At 39.1% G+C, this 16,972-nt stretch overlaps 1 protein-coding gene across 1 annotated transcript in view; it reads right to left on the bottom strand.

Moving 5' to 3' along the window:
• The window catches only part of LOC128689238 (F-BAR domain only protein 2), a 528,956-nt gene that overhangs the window by 484,363 nt on the left and 27,621 nt on the right, over positions 1–16,972 (bottom strand). The window contains 1 exon segment of the mRNA XM_070086397.1: positions 7,355–7,456. Within this exon segment, the coding sequence (XP_069942498.1) occupies positions 7,355–7,456 (102 nt within the window).

Below are 16,972 nucleotides of genomic sequence, written 5' to 3'. Positions count from 1 at the left end.
CCACAAAACTGATGAAGGAAAAAAGGTGAGTGGTGCATTGAAGTATCTGTGGAGGCAAAAAAACGTTATTCATGGAGGCAAAGAGAGAATGTACGAAAGTATAGTCGTACCAACACTCTTATATGGGTGTGAAGCTTGGGTTGTTAATGCTGCAGAGAGAAGGTAGCTGGAGGCAGTGGAAATGTCCTGTCTAAGGGCAATGTGTGGTGTAAATATTATGCAGAGAATTTGGAGTGTGGAAATTAGGAGTTATTAAAAGTATTAGTCATTGGGCTGAAAAGGGGTTGTTGAGGTGGTTTGGTCAGTTAGAGAGAATGGATCAAAGTAGAATGACTTGGAGAGTGTATAAATCCATCAGGGAAGTAAGGCGGGGTAGGGGTTGTCCTCGAAAAGGTTGGAGGGAGGGAGTAAAAGAGGTTTTGTGGGCAAGGGGCTTGGACTTCCAGCAAGCATGTGTGAGCGTGTTAGATAGGAGTGAATGGAGACGAATGGTTTTTGGGACCTGGCGAGCTGTTTGGAGTGTAAGCAGGGTAATGTTTTTGTGAAGTGATTCAGGGAAAATGGGAAAAACAATGCCTGCACTTTGAAGGAGGGGTTTGAGATATTGGCAATTTAGAAATTGTACACAAAAGCTATGTTTGAAAGGCACTTTGAAGTGACCACAGATACTCTATTGACTCTAAAGGAGTTTTGGAAGGATCACTTTAATATCCTCAATTGTGTAAACCTTATAGGTAAGGCTTGGGAGGGAGAGACTAAGAGGACCTTGAACTCTGCCTGGAAAAAATTGTGGCCAGAATGTGTAGACAAAAGGGATTTTGAAGGGTTTGAGGCTAACCCTGGGAATCCTATGCCAGTTGAGGAATTCATTGTGGCATTGGGAAAGTCCTTGGGGTTGGAGGTTAGTGGGGAGGATGTGGAAGAGTAGGAGGAGGAGGACAATGACGAACTAACCACTGATGAGCTGCTAGATCATCTTCAACAGCAAGAGGCCAGACCTGAGGAAACTGCTTCGGAGGAGGGGATAGAGAAATTGACGAAGTTGCCTACTTCAAAGATTAAGGAAATGTGTGCGAAGTGGCTTGAAGTGCAAACCTTTTTTGATGAAAATCACCCTGACACAGCTACTGCAAGCCGTGTTGGCAACCTGTACACTGACGATGTTGTGAACCACTTTAGGAAAGTCATAAAGGAACGAGAGGTACAGGCCTCTATGGACAGACATGTGCGACAGAAGTCCAGTGACTCTCAAGCTGGTCCTAGTGGCATTAAAAGAAGAAGGGAAGTAACCCCGGAAAAGGACTTGCTACCTCAGGTCCTAATGGAGGGGGATTCCCCTTCTAAACATTAAAAACTTTGACACTCTTCCCTCCTCCCATCCCATCAATCATCACCAGATCTTCATTAAAGGCAAGTGTCAATTATTCTATTGTGATTATTCTATTGTTATTATTGTTACTGTAATTATTCTATTGCATTAAACTTAATATTTCATGTGGTAAAAGTTTTTTTTTTCATACTTTTGGGTGTCTTGCACAGATTTATTTGATTTCCATTATTTCTTATGGGAAAAATTGATTCGCTTTCCGATAATTTTGCTTTACGATGAGCTCTCAGGAACGGATTAATAACGTGAACCGGGGGTCCACTGTATTTCCATTATTTCTTATGGGAAATATTGCTTTGAATTTCAGACTTTTTGAATTTAGAACTAGCTCCTGGAATGAATTAAGTATGATTTTTGAGGTTCCACTGTAATGGAAATCAAATTAATCCGTGCAAGACACCCAAAAGTATGAAAAAAAAAAAATTACCACATGAAATATTAATTTTAATACACACAAACTGACACTTACTTTTATTGAAGATCTGGTGATGATTGATGGGATGGGAGGAGGGGAGTGTGTGGAAGTTGTTATTGTTTAGAAGAGGAATCCCCTTCCATTAGGACTTGAGGTATCAAGTCCTTTTCCGGGGTTACTTCCCTTCTTCTTTTAATGCCACTAGGACCAGCTTTAGTCACTGGACCTCTGTTGCACAACATATCTGTCCATAGAGCTCTGTACCTCCCGTTCCTTTATGACTTTCCTAAAGTGGTTCACAACATTGTCATTGTAACAGTCACCAGCACGGCTTGCAATAGCAGTGTGAGAGTGATTTTCATCAAAATAGGTTCGCAGTTCAACCCACTTTGCACACATTTCCTTAATCTTTGATGTAGGCAACTTCTTCAGTTTCTCTATCCCCTCCTCCGAGCAGTTTCCTCAGGTCTGGCCTCTTGCTGTTGAAGATGATCTTGCAGCTCGTCAGTGGTTAGTTCTTCATTCTCCTCCTCCACCAACTCTTCCACATCCTCCCAACTAACCTCCAACCCCATGGACTTTCCCAATGCTGCAACTGATTCCACAACTGGCATACACTTCTCAGGGTTAGCCTCAAATCCTTCAAAATCCCTTTTGTCTACACATTCTGGCCACAGTTTCTTCCAAGCAGAGTTCAAGGTCCTCTTAGTCACTCCCTCCCAAGCCTTACCTATAATGTTTACACAACTGAGGACGCTAAAGTGATCTCTCCAAAACTCTCTTAGAGTCAATCGAGTTTCTGTGGTTACTACAAAGCACTTTTGAAACATAGCTTTTGTGTAGAGTTTTTTGAAGTTTGAAATGACCTGCTGGTCCATGGGCTGCAGGAGAGGAGTGGTATTAGGAGGCAAAAACTTGACCTTAATGAAGCTCGTGTCCCCAGAAAGTCGCTCTGCCAAGTCTGAAGAATGACCAGGAGCATTGTCTAATACCATGAAGCACTTAAGGTCCAATTTATTTTCCATTAGGTAATTTTTCACAGTGGGGGCAAATGCATGGTGTAACCAGTCATTGAAAAGGTCTCTAGTGACCCATGCCTTACTGTTTGCCCTCCACATCACACACAAATTAGCCTTGAGGACATTGTTTCTCCTGAACACTCTGGGAGTTTCAGAGTGATACACCAATAAAGGCTTCACTTTGCAATCACCACTAGCAATAGCACACATCAAGAGAGTAAGCCTGTCTTTCATAGGCTTATGTCCTGGGAGTGCCTTTTCCTCCTGAGTAATGTAGGCCCTGTTTGGCATTTTCTTAATTAAACACTTGTTCAGGTTTCAATTCTTCACTGTCTATGTAATCCTTGAATTCCTTCACATATTTTTCAGCCGCTTTTTGGTTCGAACTGGCAGCCTCACCATGCCTTATCACACTATGTACGCCACTACGATTCTTAAATCTCTCAAACCAACCTTTGCTGGCCTTAAATTCACCCACATCACCAGTAGTTGCAGGCATTTTTCTAATTAAATCCTCATGCAACTTCCTAGCCTTTTCACATATGATCGCTTGAGAGATGCTATCTCCTGCTATCTGTTTTTCGTTTATCCACACCAATAACATTCTCTCAATATCTTCTATCACGTGCGACCTCTTATTCAAAAACAAAGTTGCACCTTATGTAAGAACTGCTTCCTTGATTGTCATTTTCTTGGCCACGATAGTAGCGATGGTTGATTGAGGTTTGGTATACAACCTGGCCAGCTCCGAGACACGCACTCCACTTTCGTACTTAACAATTATCTCTTTCTTCATACCCATAGTAATTTTCACCCTTTTTCCTGCAGGGTTGGTACTAGAAGCTTTCTTGCGGCCCATGGTGACTTATTTTGCAGGTACAATCACTAAAAACGCTGTGATAGTATGAAATGCTCCGATCGTATGTGTGGATGCGACCGCACTGGCTGGCTTGTAAACACTGGCACTCACGGGACAACTGAGGCGCGCTCAGGCCACACGTGGATATGTCTCGAGCGAATCACGTTGGGTGAGTTTTTTAGAGTTAGCCGAGGCAAAATTTTTGCGTTAAAATGTATCGTTAGCTAGATTTAACGTTAGCTGATGCCATTGTTAGCTGAGGGTCCACTGTACTTTCATGCCCCACACACCTCAACCCATCATCCACACACCCAGTCATGCAGCCATCTACTACCCTGATCACCCACACCACTAATCACTCACTCATCCACCTAATCACCCAACATCCACACTGCCACCCGGCCACCACCCACACTGGCTCATCAACACTGTCATCCATGCCTTTAGTATCACACCACCTCATTGCTTCATGCCTCCATCCCTACCCCCCAACCCCTCCACCACCCAGAATCCTCCACCTTCCAACACCAATCTCAAGCTCCTGCCCCAATCCCTTCACCACTTGATCTCCATCTCAAACATTAACAGTCCCCCAATCCCCAGTGTCCTACCCCCACACCAAACTTACTCATCCCAACCACTCTAACCCCTCCTGTGTACACCTCAACCACTCTAACCCCTTCTTTTCAAACTCCATACAGTTGCAATGAGTGAGACAACTAAGCAATAAACCACCTCTGTCTGCTAGCCTAAGTGATCTTCTACTGATGCACATCACTACATCGACCTAGATTTACATTATTATCATTGTTGTTTACAATTTTGAGACGTTAGAAAATCCGAGTGGCTTGGGGGGGGGGGCAAAGACCATAACCCAATATTTCCCATGTGATCTTCATGCCATTTTACACAATTTTTTTATTACAAGCTGTTTTCAAGAATGCCTCTACCATGTCAAATGAAGGTCAATTATAAATTAAGCCTTTGAGCAGAAATGACGCAAATCTACATTACTGATGCCAAAGTCCCTCATATAGACCTAAGTTAAGTGCACAGCTCCTTCAAATAAGCTGTGAGTGGTTAATTTTGGCCTAAATATTTGAGAATCGGTCTAGGTAGGTAATGTGCACAGTATAAAAAAAATCTGTCTTTCGCTTTACGGCAGTAGCCATACAGCTAAAAACACCGTAAATTTAATCACCCTTTTGTTCACTTCTAAATGCACATAAATTATTTTACTTTTTTTATTAACACATTGGCCATTTCCCACCAAAGCAGTGGCCCGAAAAAGAAAAAAATTTCATGATCATTTACTCCATCACTGTCTTGCCAGAGGCATGCTTACACTACAGTTATAAAACTGCAACACTAACACCCCTCCTTCAGAGTGCTGCCACTGTACTTCCCATCTCCAGGAATCAAGTCCAGCCTGCCAGTTTCCCTGAATCCCTTTGTAAATGTTACCTTGCTTACACTTCAACAACACGTCGAGTCCTAAAAACCATTAGTCTCCATTTGCTCCTAACACGCTCATGCACGCTTGCTGGAAGTCCAAGCCCCTCGCACACAAAACCTTTCCTGTCTTCCCTCCGCTACAGATTTATACACTCTCGAAGTCATTCTATTTCGTTCCATCCTCTCTACATGTCCAAACCATCTCAGTAGTAGTTTTGGTACTCCCGCACCTCCTCCTAATCTCCAAACTACGGATTCTCTGCATTATATTCTCACCACACATTGCCCTCAGACATGACATCTCCACTGCCTCCAGCCTTCTCCTTGTTGCAACATTCACAACCCATGCCTCACACCCATACAAGAGCGTTGGTATAACTATACTCTCATACATTCCCCTCTTTGCTTTCATGGGCAAAGTTCTTTGTCTCCACAGACTCCTCAGTGCACCACTCACCTTCTTCCCTCATCAATTCTACGATTCATCTCATCTTTAATAGACCCATCTGCTGATACGTCCATTCCCAAGTACCTGAATACACTCACCTCCTCCATATTCTCTCCCTCCAGTCTGACATTCAATCTTCTGTTACCTAAATTTTTGGTTATCCTCATCACCTTACTCTTTCCTACATTCACTTTTTATTTTCTTCTTTTACATACTCTACCTGATAATATGTTTATACTATCATAAATTAAGTGAATAACAGAACAAGGCCTAAAAACAATAAAAAAGTAAAATGTATATACATTACACTCATTACTTATCTTAAAATATTTTCATCTTCTTTTGCAATAAATATCTCTTTTCTTTTGCAATAAATATCCTAGAGGGCATCTTCCAAAATAATGCAGTTTCATCCACATTAAAAATCTGTTGCTTGGTATATCCACCACATTTAATTATCCCAGCTAGCTCATGTGGCTAATTTTTCTGCAGCTATAGTGTTCACAATCTCTGCTTCACCTCTGCTGGCTTCATATTTATCTTCAGCATATATTAAATGTGCAACAGAGCTAGGCCTAATAAAACAATATGAAAGTAAAATGAATCTAAAAAACTGCCAGAATACAGAGATGCAGAGAGCAAAAATTCTGTAAAAATACTGAATCACCAGCAACACACCCTGGCTCATGGCAACTGTTATGCAGGCTACTGCATTAATGTGAAGAAAATCTGTATATAATGTAAGGTGTATTGTAGGGAAAATTCTCCATAGATGTATATATAATGTCAGTGTTTTGGGTGGACATGTAACAGATGGTCAGATAGACACATACTGAATAGGCAGTTGGACAGTTACTGGACGTCCAACTGGGAGTGACTAATGATGCTAAACAAATTATCTTCACATTAATGCAGTACCCTGCATAACAGCAACACACCCTAGCTCACAGCATCATACACTGGTTCATGGCAACACACCCTTTTGAGAGCGAGTGACACTATTTATGAATAAAGGCATACGAAAGGAGTGCTTTTCTACAGTCACCCCCAGTAATATACAAAAGGGCCCCGCTTACACGGCAGGTTAGGCTCCAGGCTACTGCTGTAAAGTGAAAATCACTGTAAAGTGACACAAAGCCTTTTTTCACTTTCAAATGCACATAAAAGCCCGATAACGTATTTACACTATCAAACATTATGTAGGCAATAGAGCTAGGCTTCAAAAATGCATGTAGAGAACACACATTACTTACCCTAAAATATTTTTTCCTTTAGCTAATAGTGAATGATGAATACATTTGTTGAAGGAAGTCTGAATAAATGAAGAATGGCCATAATTGAAAACCACTGCATTTGTGAAATGCTATAAGATGAAGTGCTATAAAGCAGGTGGATAGAGGCAAGAATTTTGCTGTGATTTTAACAATGACATGCAATTATGTAGCCAATGGACTTTGTCAGTCGTCTCCTAATCAAATAACCCATCGGATTTTGTTCTCAGAAGACATGAAACCTATCCTGGCTTGGGCTTTCTCCTCATCCGTTTACTTAACCTTTTATTTCTAATGTGTGACTTCATAGTGGTCTATGATGGACACAAACATCGTCTAAGCTTCCTTTCCAAAACTGAGGGTTAGTTGTGTGTTTCACATCAAACAGTTCAAAATATAAGATGCAGGATCAAGTGTTAAGGTAACTCCTACTTCTCATCCCCACCCACATAATAATATAATTACATAAACAAAAACTTAATTACACAATTTTCACCAACCTGACATCTTTGGCTGTAAGTTTCTCGAGCCTTCTGAGCCAGCCCACCTGTAGTTTGAATACTTTTCACAATCTCCTCAGTCTGGCTCTCCTCATCTTTAACCTGTGTGCAAAGGAATTCTATAGACATATATACATACATACATACATACATACATATATATATATATATATATATACAGTGGACCCCCGCATAACGATTACCTCCGAATGCGACCAATTATGTAAGTGTATTTATGTAAGTGCGTTTGTACGTGTATGTTTGGGGGTCTGAAATAGACTAATCTACTTCACAATATTTCTTATGGGAACAAATTCGGTCAGTACTGGCACCTGAACATACTTCTGGAGTGAAAAAATATCGTTAACCGGGGGTCCACTGTATGTGTATGTATATGTATGTATGTATGTATGTATGTGTGTGTGTGTGTGTATATATATATATATATATATATATATATATATATATATATATATATATATATATATATATATATATATATATATATATATATATATATAATATATATATATATATATATATATATATATATATATATATATATATATATATATATATATATATATATATATATATATAATATATATATATATATATATATATATATATATATAATATATATATATATATAATATATATATATATATAATATATATATATATATATATATATATATATATATATATATATATATATATATATATAATATATATATATATATATATATATATATATATATATATAGTATATATATATATAGTATATAGTATATAGTATAGTATATATATATATATATATATATATATATATAGTATATATATATATAGTATATATATATATATATATATATATATAGTAGTAGGTTGGTAGACAGCAACCACCCAGGGAGGTACTACCGTCCTGCCAAGTGAGTGTAAAACGAAGCCTGTGATTGTTTTACATGATGGTAGGATTGCTGATGTCTTTTGTCTGTCTCATAAATATGCAAGATTACAGGCATGTCTTGCTACTTCTACTTACACTTAGGTCACACTACACATACATGTACACATTTATTTATACACACTCACCTGAGTTTTCTTTGATTTTATCTTAATAGTTCTTGGTCTTATTAATTTTCCTTTTATATCCATGGGGAAGTGGAATAAGAATCTTTCCTCCGTAAGCCATGCGTGTTGTAAAAGTCAACTAAAATGCCGGGAACAATGGGCTAGTAACTCCTTTTCCTGTAAAGATTACTAAAAAGAATAAGAAGAAAATTGTCAAAGTGGGAAGTCTGAATGAGCATGGATGTTGTGCAGATGATAAGAAAGAGATGATTGTGGATGTTATGAATGAGAAGAAGCTGGATGTCCTGGCTTTAAGTGAAACAAAGCTGAAGGGGGTGGGAGAGTTTCAGTGGAGAGGAATAAATGGGATTAGGTCAGGGGTTTCAAATAGAGTTAGAGCTAAAGAAGGAGTAGCAATAATGTTGAAGGATAAGCTATGGCAGGAAAAGAGGGACTATAAATGTATTAATTCAAGGATTATGTGGAGTAAAATAAAGATTGGATGTGAAAAGTGGGTTATAATAAGCGTGTATGCACCTGGAGAAGAGAGAAGTGTAGAGGAGAGAGAGAGATTTTGGGAAATGTTGAGTGAATGCGTGGGGAGTTTTGAATCAAGTGTGAGAGTAATGGTGGTTGGGGATTTCAATGCTAAAGTGGGTAAAAATGTTATGGAAGGAGTAGTAGGTAAATTTGGGGTGCCAGGGGTAAATGTAAATGGGGAGCCTTTAATTGAGCTATGTGTAGAAAGAAATTTGGTAATAAGTAATACATATTTTATGAAAAAGAGGATAAATAAATATACAAGGTATGATGTAGCACGTAATGAAAGTAGTTTATTAGATTATGTATTGGTGGATAAAAGGTTGATGGGTAGGCTCCAGGATGTACATGTTTATAGAGGGGCAACTGATATACCGGATCATTATTTAGTTGTAGCTACAGTTAGAGTAAGAGGTAGATGAGAAAAGAGGAAGGTGGCAACAACAAGTAAGAGGGAGGTGAAAGTGTATAAACTAAGGGAGGAGGAAGTTCGGGTGAGATATAAGCGACTATTGGCAGAAAGGTGGGTTAGTGCAAAGATGAGTAGTGGGGGGGTTGAAGAGGGTTGGAATAGTTTTAAAAATGCAGTATTAGAATGTGGGGCAGAAGTTTGTGGTTATAGGAGGGTGGGGGCAGGAGGAAAGAGGAGTGATTGGTGGAATGATGAAGTAAAGGGTGTGATAAAAGAGAAAAAGGTAGCTTATGAGAGGTTTTTACAAAGCAGAAGTGTTATAAGAAGAGCAGAGTATATGGAGAGTAAAAGAAAGGTAAAGAGAGTGGTGAGAGAGTGCAAAAGGAGAGCAGATGATAGAGTGGGAGAGGCACTGTCAAGAAATTTTAATGAAAATAAGAAAAAATTTTGGAGTGAGTTAAACAAGTTAAGAAAGCCTAGGGAAAATATGGATTTGTCAGTTAAAAACAGAGTAGGGGAGTTAGTAGATGGGGAGATGGAGGTATTGGGTAGATGGCGAGAATATTTTGAGGAACTTTTAAATGTTAAGGAAGAAACAGAGGCAGTAATTTCATGCACTGGTCAGGGAGGTATACCATCTTTTAGGAGTGAAGAAGAGCAGAATGTAAGTGTGGGGGAGGTACGTGAGGCATTACGTAAAATGAAAGGGGGTAAAGCAGCTGGAACTGATGGGATCATGACAGAAATGTTAAATGCAGGGGGGGATATAGTGTTGGAGTGGTTGGTACTTTTGTTTAATAAATGTATGAAAGAGGGGAAGGTACCTAGGGATTGGCAGAGAGCATGTATAGTCCCTTTATATAAAGGGAAAGGGGACAAAAGAGACTGTAAAAATTATAGAGGAATAAGCTTACTGAGTATACCAGGAAAAGTGTACGGTAGGGTTATAATTGAAAGAATTAGAGGTAAGACAGAATGTAGGATTGCGGATGAGCAAGGAGGTTTTAGAGTGGGTAGGGGATGTGTAGATCAGGTGTTTACATTGAAGCATATATGTGAACAGTATTTAGATAAAGATAGGGAAGTTTTTATTGCATTTATGGATTTAGAAAAGGCATATGATAGAGTGGATAGAGGAGCAATGTGGCAGATGTTGCAAGTATATGGAATAGGTGGTAAGTTATTAAATGCTGTAAAGAGTTTTTATGAGGATAGTGAGGCTCAGGTTAGGGTGTGTAGAAGAGAGGGAGACTACTTCCCGGTAAAAGTAGGTCTTAGACAGGGATGTGTAATGTCACCATGGTTGTTTAATATATTTATAGATGGGGTTGTAAAGGAAGTAAATGCTAGGGTGTTTGGGAGAGGGGTGGGATTAAATTATGGGGAATCAAATTCAAAATGGGAATTGACACAGTTACTTTTTGCTGATGATACTGTGCTTATGGGAGATTCTAAAGAAAAATTGCAAAGGTTAGTGGATGAGTTTGAGAATGTGTGTAAAGGTAGAAAGTTGAAAGTGAACATAGAAAAGAGTAAGGTGATGAGGGTGTCAAATGATTTAGATAAAGAAAAATTGGATATCAAATTGGGGAGGAGGAGTATGGAAGAAGTGAATGTTTTCAGATACTTGGGAGTTGACGTGTCGGCGGATGGATTTATGAAGGATGAGGTTAATCATAGAATTGATGAGGGAAAAAAGGTGAGTGGTGCGTTGAGGTATATGTGGAGTCAAAAAACGTTATCTATGGAGGCAAAGAAGGGAATGTATGAAAGTATAGTAGTACCAACACTCTTATATAGGTGTGAAGCTTGGGTGGTAAATGCAGCAGCGAGGAGACGGTTGGAGGCAGTGGAGATGTCCTGTTTAAGGGCAATGTGTGGTGTAAATATTATGCAGAAAATTCGGAGTGTGGAAATTAGGAGAAGGTGTGGAGTTAATAAAAGTATTAGTCAGAGGGCAGAAGAGGGGTTGTTGAGGTGGTTTGGTCATTTAGAGAGAATGGATCAAAGTAGAATGACATGGAAAGCATATAAATCTATAGGGGAAGGAAGGCGGGGTAGGGGTCGTCCTCGAAAGGGTTGGAGAGAGGGGGTAAAGGAGGCTTTGTGGGTAAGGGGCTTGGACTTCCAGCAAGCGTGCGTGAGCGTGTTAGATAGGAGTGAATGGAGACGAATGGTACTTGGGACCTGACGATCTGTTGGAGTGTGAGCAGGGTAATATTTAGTGAAGGGATTCAGGGAACCCGGTTATTTTCACATAATCGGACTTGAGTCCTGGAAATGGGAAGTACAATGCCTGCACTTTAAAGGAGGGGTTTGGGATATTGGCAGTTTGGAGGGATATGTTGTGTATCTTTATATATGTATGCTTCTAGACTGTTGTATTCTGAGCACCTCTGCAAAAACAGTGATAATGTGCGAGTGTGGTGAAAGTGTTGAATGATGATGAAAGTATTTTCTTTTTGGGGATTTTCTTTCTTTTTTGGGTCACCCTGCCTTGGTGGGAGACGGCCGACTTGTTGAAAAAAAAAAAAAAAAAAAAAAAAAAAATATATATACAGTGGACCCCCGGTTAACGAACTTTTTTCATTCCAGAAGTATGTTCAGGTGCCAGTACTGACCGAATTTTTTCCCATAAGGAATATTGTGAAGTAGATTAGTCAATTTCAGACCCCCAAACATACACGTACAAACGCACTTACATAAATACACTTACATAATTGGTCGCATTTGGAGGTGATCGTTAAGCGGGGGTCCACTGTATATGCAAAACAACCACTCTGAAAGAATAGAGAAATTCCAAGCGCTTTCGTGACTACTCACATTATCAAGGAACTATGAAAGTGAAAGATATACACAATTTCCTTGGAAAATTAAATAGCTTAGCCCATTCCATAAACTTTACTGTTGAGTTTGAAGAAAATAACTCATTACCTTTTCTAGATGTTTTAATTATTAAGGGTAATGAATTCAAATTTAAAATTTACAGAAAACCTACAAATAACTGTTCCTATGTCCACTATTATTCTTCGCATCAACATAGAGTCAAACTGTCTGTTTTCTCATCAATGTTTTTGAGAGCTTTACGAATTTGTAGTCCTGAGTTCATAGATGAGGAAATATCCAAAATTTATGAAATAGGTAATGATTTAAAATACCCAAGAAATGTAATTGATAAATCTTTTAAAGTATACATTTACTAAAAAAGAGAAGAAGAAAAACTTTATAAAACTGGGTTGTTTAAATGTGCGTGGATGTAGTGCGGATGACAAGAAACAGATGATTGCTGATGTTATGAATGAAAAGAAGTTGGATGTCCTGGCTCTAAGCGAAACAAAGCTGAAGGGGGTAGGAGAGTTTCAGTGGGGGGAAATAAATGGGATTAAATCTGGAGTATCTGAGAGAGTTAGAGCAAAGGAAGGGGTAGCAGTAATGTTAAATGATCAGTTATGGAAGGAGAAAAGAGAATATGAATGTGTAAATTCGAGAATTATGTGGATTAAAGTAAAGGTTGGATGCGAGAAGTGGGTCATAATAAGCGTGTATGCACCTGGAGAAGAGAGGAATGCAGAGGAGAGAGAGAGATTTTGGGAGATGTTAAGTGAATGTATAGGAGCCTTTGAACCAAGTGAGAGAGTAATTGTGGTAGGGGACCTGAATGCTAAAGTAGGAGAAACTTTTAGAGAGGGTGTGGTAGGTAAGTTTGGGGTGCCAGGTGTAAATGATAATGGGAGCCCTTTGAATGAACTTTGTATAGAAAGGGGTTTAGTTATAGGTAATACATATTTTAAGAAAAAGAGGATAAATAAGTATACACGATATGATGTAGGGCGAAATGACAGTAGTTTGTTGGATTATGTATTAGTAGATAAAAGACTGTTGAGTAGACTTCAGGATGTACATGTTTATCGAGGGGCCACAGATATATCAGATCACTTTCTAGTTGTAGCTACACTGAGAGTAAAAGGTAGATGGGATACAAGGAGAATAGAAGCATCAGGGAAGAGAGAGGTGAAGGTTTATAAACTAAAAGAGGAGGCAGTTAGGGTAAGATATAAACAGCTATTGGAGGATAGATGGGCTAATGAGAGCATAGGCAATGGGGTCGAAGAGGAATGGGGTAGGTTTAAAAATGTAGTGTTAGAGTGTTCAGCAGAAGTTTGTGGTTACAGGAAAGTGGGTGCAGGAGGGAAGAGGAGCGATTGGTGGAATGATGATGTAAAGAGAGTAGTAAGGGAGAAAAAGTTAGCATATGAGAAGTTTTTACAAAGTAGAAGTGATGCAAGGAGGGAAGAGTATATGGAGAAAAAGAGAGAGGTTAAGAGAGTGGTGAAGCAATGTAAAAAGAGAGCAAATGAGAGAGTGGGTGAGCTGTTATCAACAAATTTTGTTGAAAATAAGAAAAAGTTTTGGAGTGAGATTAACAAGTTAAGGAAGCCTAGAGAACAAATGGATTTGTCAGTTAAAAATAGGAGAGGAGAGTTATTAAATGGAGAGTTAGAGGTATTGGGAAGATGGAGGGAAGATTTTGAGGAATTGTTAAATGTTGATGAAGATAGGGAAGCTGTGATTTCGTGTATAGGGCAAGGAGGAATAACATCTTGTAGGAGTGAGGAAGAGCCAGTTGTGAGTGTGGGGGAAGTTCGTGAGGCAGTAGGTAAAATGAAAGGGGGTAAGGCAGCCGGGATTGATGGGATAAAGATAGAAATGTTAAAAGCAGGTGGGGATATAGTTTTGGAGTGGTTGGTGCAATTATTTAATAAATGTATGGAAGAGGGTAAGGTACCTAGGGATTGGCAGAGAGCATGCATAGTTCCTTTGTATAAAGGCAAAGGGGATAAAAGAGAGTGCAAAAATTATAGGGGGATAAGTCTGTTGAGTGTACCTGGTAAAGTGTATGGTAGAGTTATAATTGAAAGAATTAAGAGTAAGACGGAGAATAGGATAGCAGATGAACAAGGAGGCTTTAGGAAAGGTAGGGGGTGTGTGGACCAGGTGTTTACAGTGAAACATATAAGTGAACAGTATTTAGATAAGGCTAAAGAGGTCTTTGTGGCATTTATGGATTTGGAAAAGGCGTATGACAGGGTGGATAGGGGGGCAATGTGGCAGATGTTGCAAGTGTATGGTGTAGGAGGTAGGTTACTGAAAGCAGTGAAGAGTTTTTACGAGGATAGTGAGGCTCAAGTTAGAGTATGTAGAAAAGAGGGAAATTTTTTCCCAGTAAAAGTAGGCCTTAGACAAGGATGTGTGATGTCACCGTGGTTGTTTAATATATTTATAGATGGGGTTGTAAGAGAAGTAAATGCGAGGGTCTTGGCAAGAGGCGTGGAGTTAAAAGATAAAGAATCACACACAGGGTGGGAGTTGTCACAGCTGCTCTTTGCTGATGACACTGTGCTCTTGGGAGATTCTGAAGAGAAGCTGCAGAGATTGGTGGATGAATTTGGTAGGGTGTGCAAAAGAAGAAAATTAAAGGTGAATACAGGAAAGAGTAAGGTTATGAGGATAACAAAAAGATTAGGTGATGAAAGATTGAATATCAGATTGGAGGGAGAGAGTATGGAGGAGGTGAACGTATTTAGATATTTGGGAGTGGACGTGTCAGCGGATGGGTCTATGAAAGATGAGGTGAATCATAGAATTGATGAGGGAAAAAGAGTGAGTGGTGCACTTAGGAGTCTGTGGAGACAGAGAACTTTGTCCTTGGAGGCAAAGAGGGGAATGTATGAGAGTATAGTTTTACCAACGCTCTTATATGGGTGTGAAGCATGGGTGATGAATGTTGCAGCGAGGAGAAGGCTGGAGGCAGTGGAGATGTCATGTCTGAGGGCAATGTGTGGTGTGAATATAATGCAGAGAATTCGTAGTTTGGAAGTTAGGAGGAGGTGCGGGATTACCAAAACTGTTGTCCAGAGGGCTGAGGAAGGGTTGTTGAGGTGGTTCGGACATGTAGAGAGAATGGAGCGAAACAGAATAACTTCAAGAGTGTATCAGTCTGTAGTGGAAGGAAGGCGGGGTAGGGGTCGGCCTAGGAAGGGTTGGAGGGAGGGGGTAAAGGAGGTTTTGTGTGCGAGGGGCTTGGACTTCCAGCAGGCATGCGTGAGCGTGTTTGATAGGAGTGAATGGAGACAAATGGTTTTTAATACTTGACGTGCTGTTGGAGTGTGAGCAAAGTAACATTTATGAAGGGATTCAGGGAAACCGGCAGGCCGGACTTGAGTCCTGGAGATGGGAAGTACAGTGCCTGCACTCTGAAGGAGGGGTGTTAATGTTGCAGTTTAAAAACTGTAGTGTAAAGCACCCTTCTGGCAAGACAGTGATGGAGTGAATGATGGTGAAAGTTTTTCTTTTTCGGGCCACCCTGCCTTGGTGGGAATCGGCCAGTGTGATAATAAAATAATAAAATAGAAACACTTTTTTTTTTATTTTTTTTTTTTTATTATCACACCGGCCGATTCCCACCAAGGCAGGGTGGCCCGAAAAAGAAAAACTTTCACCACCAGCCTTATTCAACTAAAAATATGTTGGTTCTCCCTTACCATGAAAACTTGGTTAATATGCCTTCTCTTCTTAAGACTTTTAATATTAAAGTTGTATTCAAAAATCTTGATACAGTAAAAAAACTTTTGATAAAGAATTCCCCCCAAAATGCTGATGGATGTGTCTATAAGATTCCTTGTAAAATTTGCGATAAAGTTTATTACGGTCAAACTGGTAAAAATCTCGAACTAAGATTAAAACAACATAAATATAGCATTAGAACTGGACAAGATTCCAAAGCTCTATTTATTCATGTAAGAGATTTTAACCATCCAATTGATTTTCAAAAAGTTGAGAAAGTAGTATCAAGCAAGTCCATGGTCGACAGGAATATAATTGAATCTTGTTTCATAAAAAGCAGTTTTGACAATAATATGAATATTTCCTTTGGTTTATATAAATTAGATCCATTTATAATTAATAGAATTTGGGAAGAATTTAATAATACACTGGACAAATAAATAGCTTGGGGGTGAGTTTTGCAAAGGACCTATCCAAGTTGGCTCGCCACGCGTCACGTGTTTAACCATTGTGGGATCTGATAGTGAGGTGCTGGCCGGACCCCTTATATAGCTTCCTTGGATGCTTCACTTTCATAGTTCCTTGATAATGTGAGTAGTCACGAAAGCGCTTGGAATTTCTCTATTCTTTCAGAGTGGTTGTTTTGCATACTTTGAAATCACCTGTTTACTGTGATCTTATTGCATTAATGGATACCACACGACTCTTCAGAATGTTCTCGATAAGCTTTCCTAATCATATATCTTTTGTTTCACAGTTTTCTTCTGCACTGATCAAGTCCCACAAGTTAAAAATTCGACTTAATTTTTTAAAAAATTGTTTAAATGAACAAGTTCTGCCCAAGTCTCTTTTACCCAATAGACTCCTTGACATGAGAGATCGTCCTTTTGATGATTTTATGAGAATTATTCTTCAGAAACATATTGAAATAACTAAAATACAGGAGAAGGAAGCATTCAAAATATTGAGAAACAAAAAATACTCTTTTAATCAGGCCATTCCATCAGAATGGAAACACAGTATGTTGGATCA

The sequence above is a fragment of the Cherax quadricarinatus genome, chromosome 18 (genome assembly GCF_038502225.1).
Source record: "Cherax quadricarinatus isolate ZL_2023a chromosome 18, ASM3850222v1, whole genome shotgun sequence".
Lineage (NCBI taxonomy): Eukaryota > Metazoa > Arthropoda > Malacostraca > Decapoda > Parastacidae > Cherax > Cherax quadricarinatus.
The sequence above is the reverse complement of the archived record's forward strand: the minus strand, read 5'-3'. Positions and strand labels throughout refer to the sequence as shown.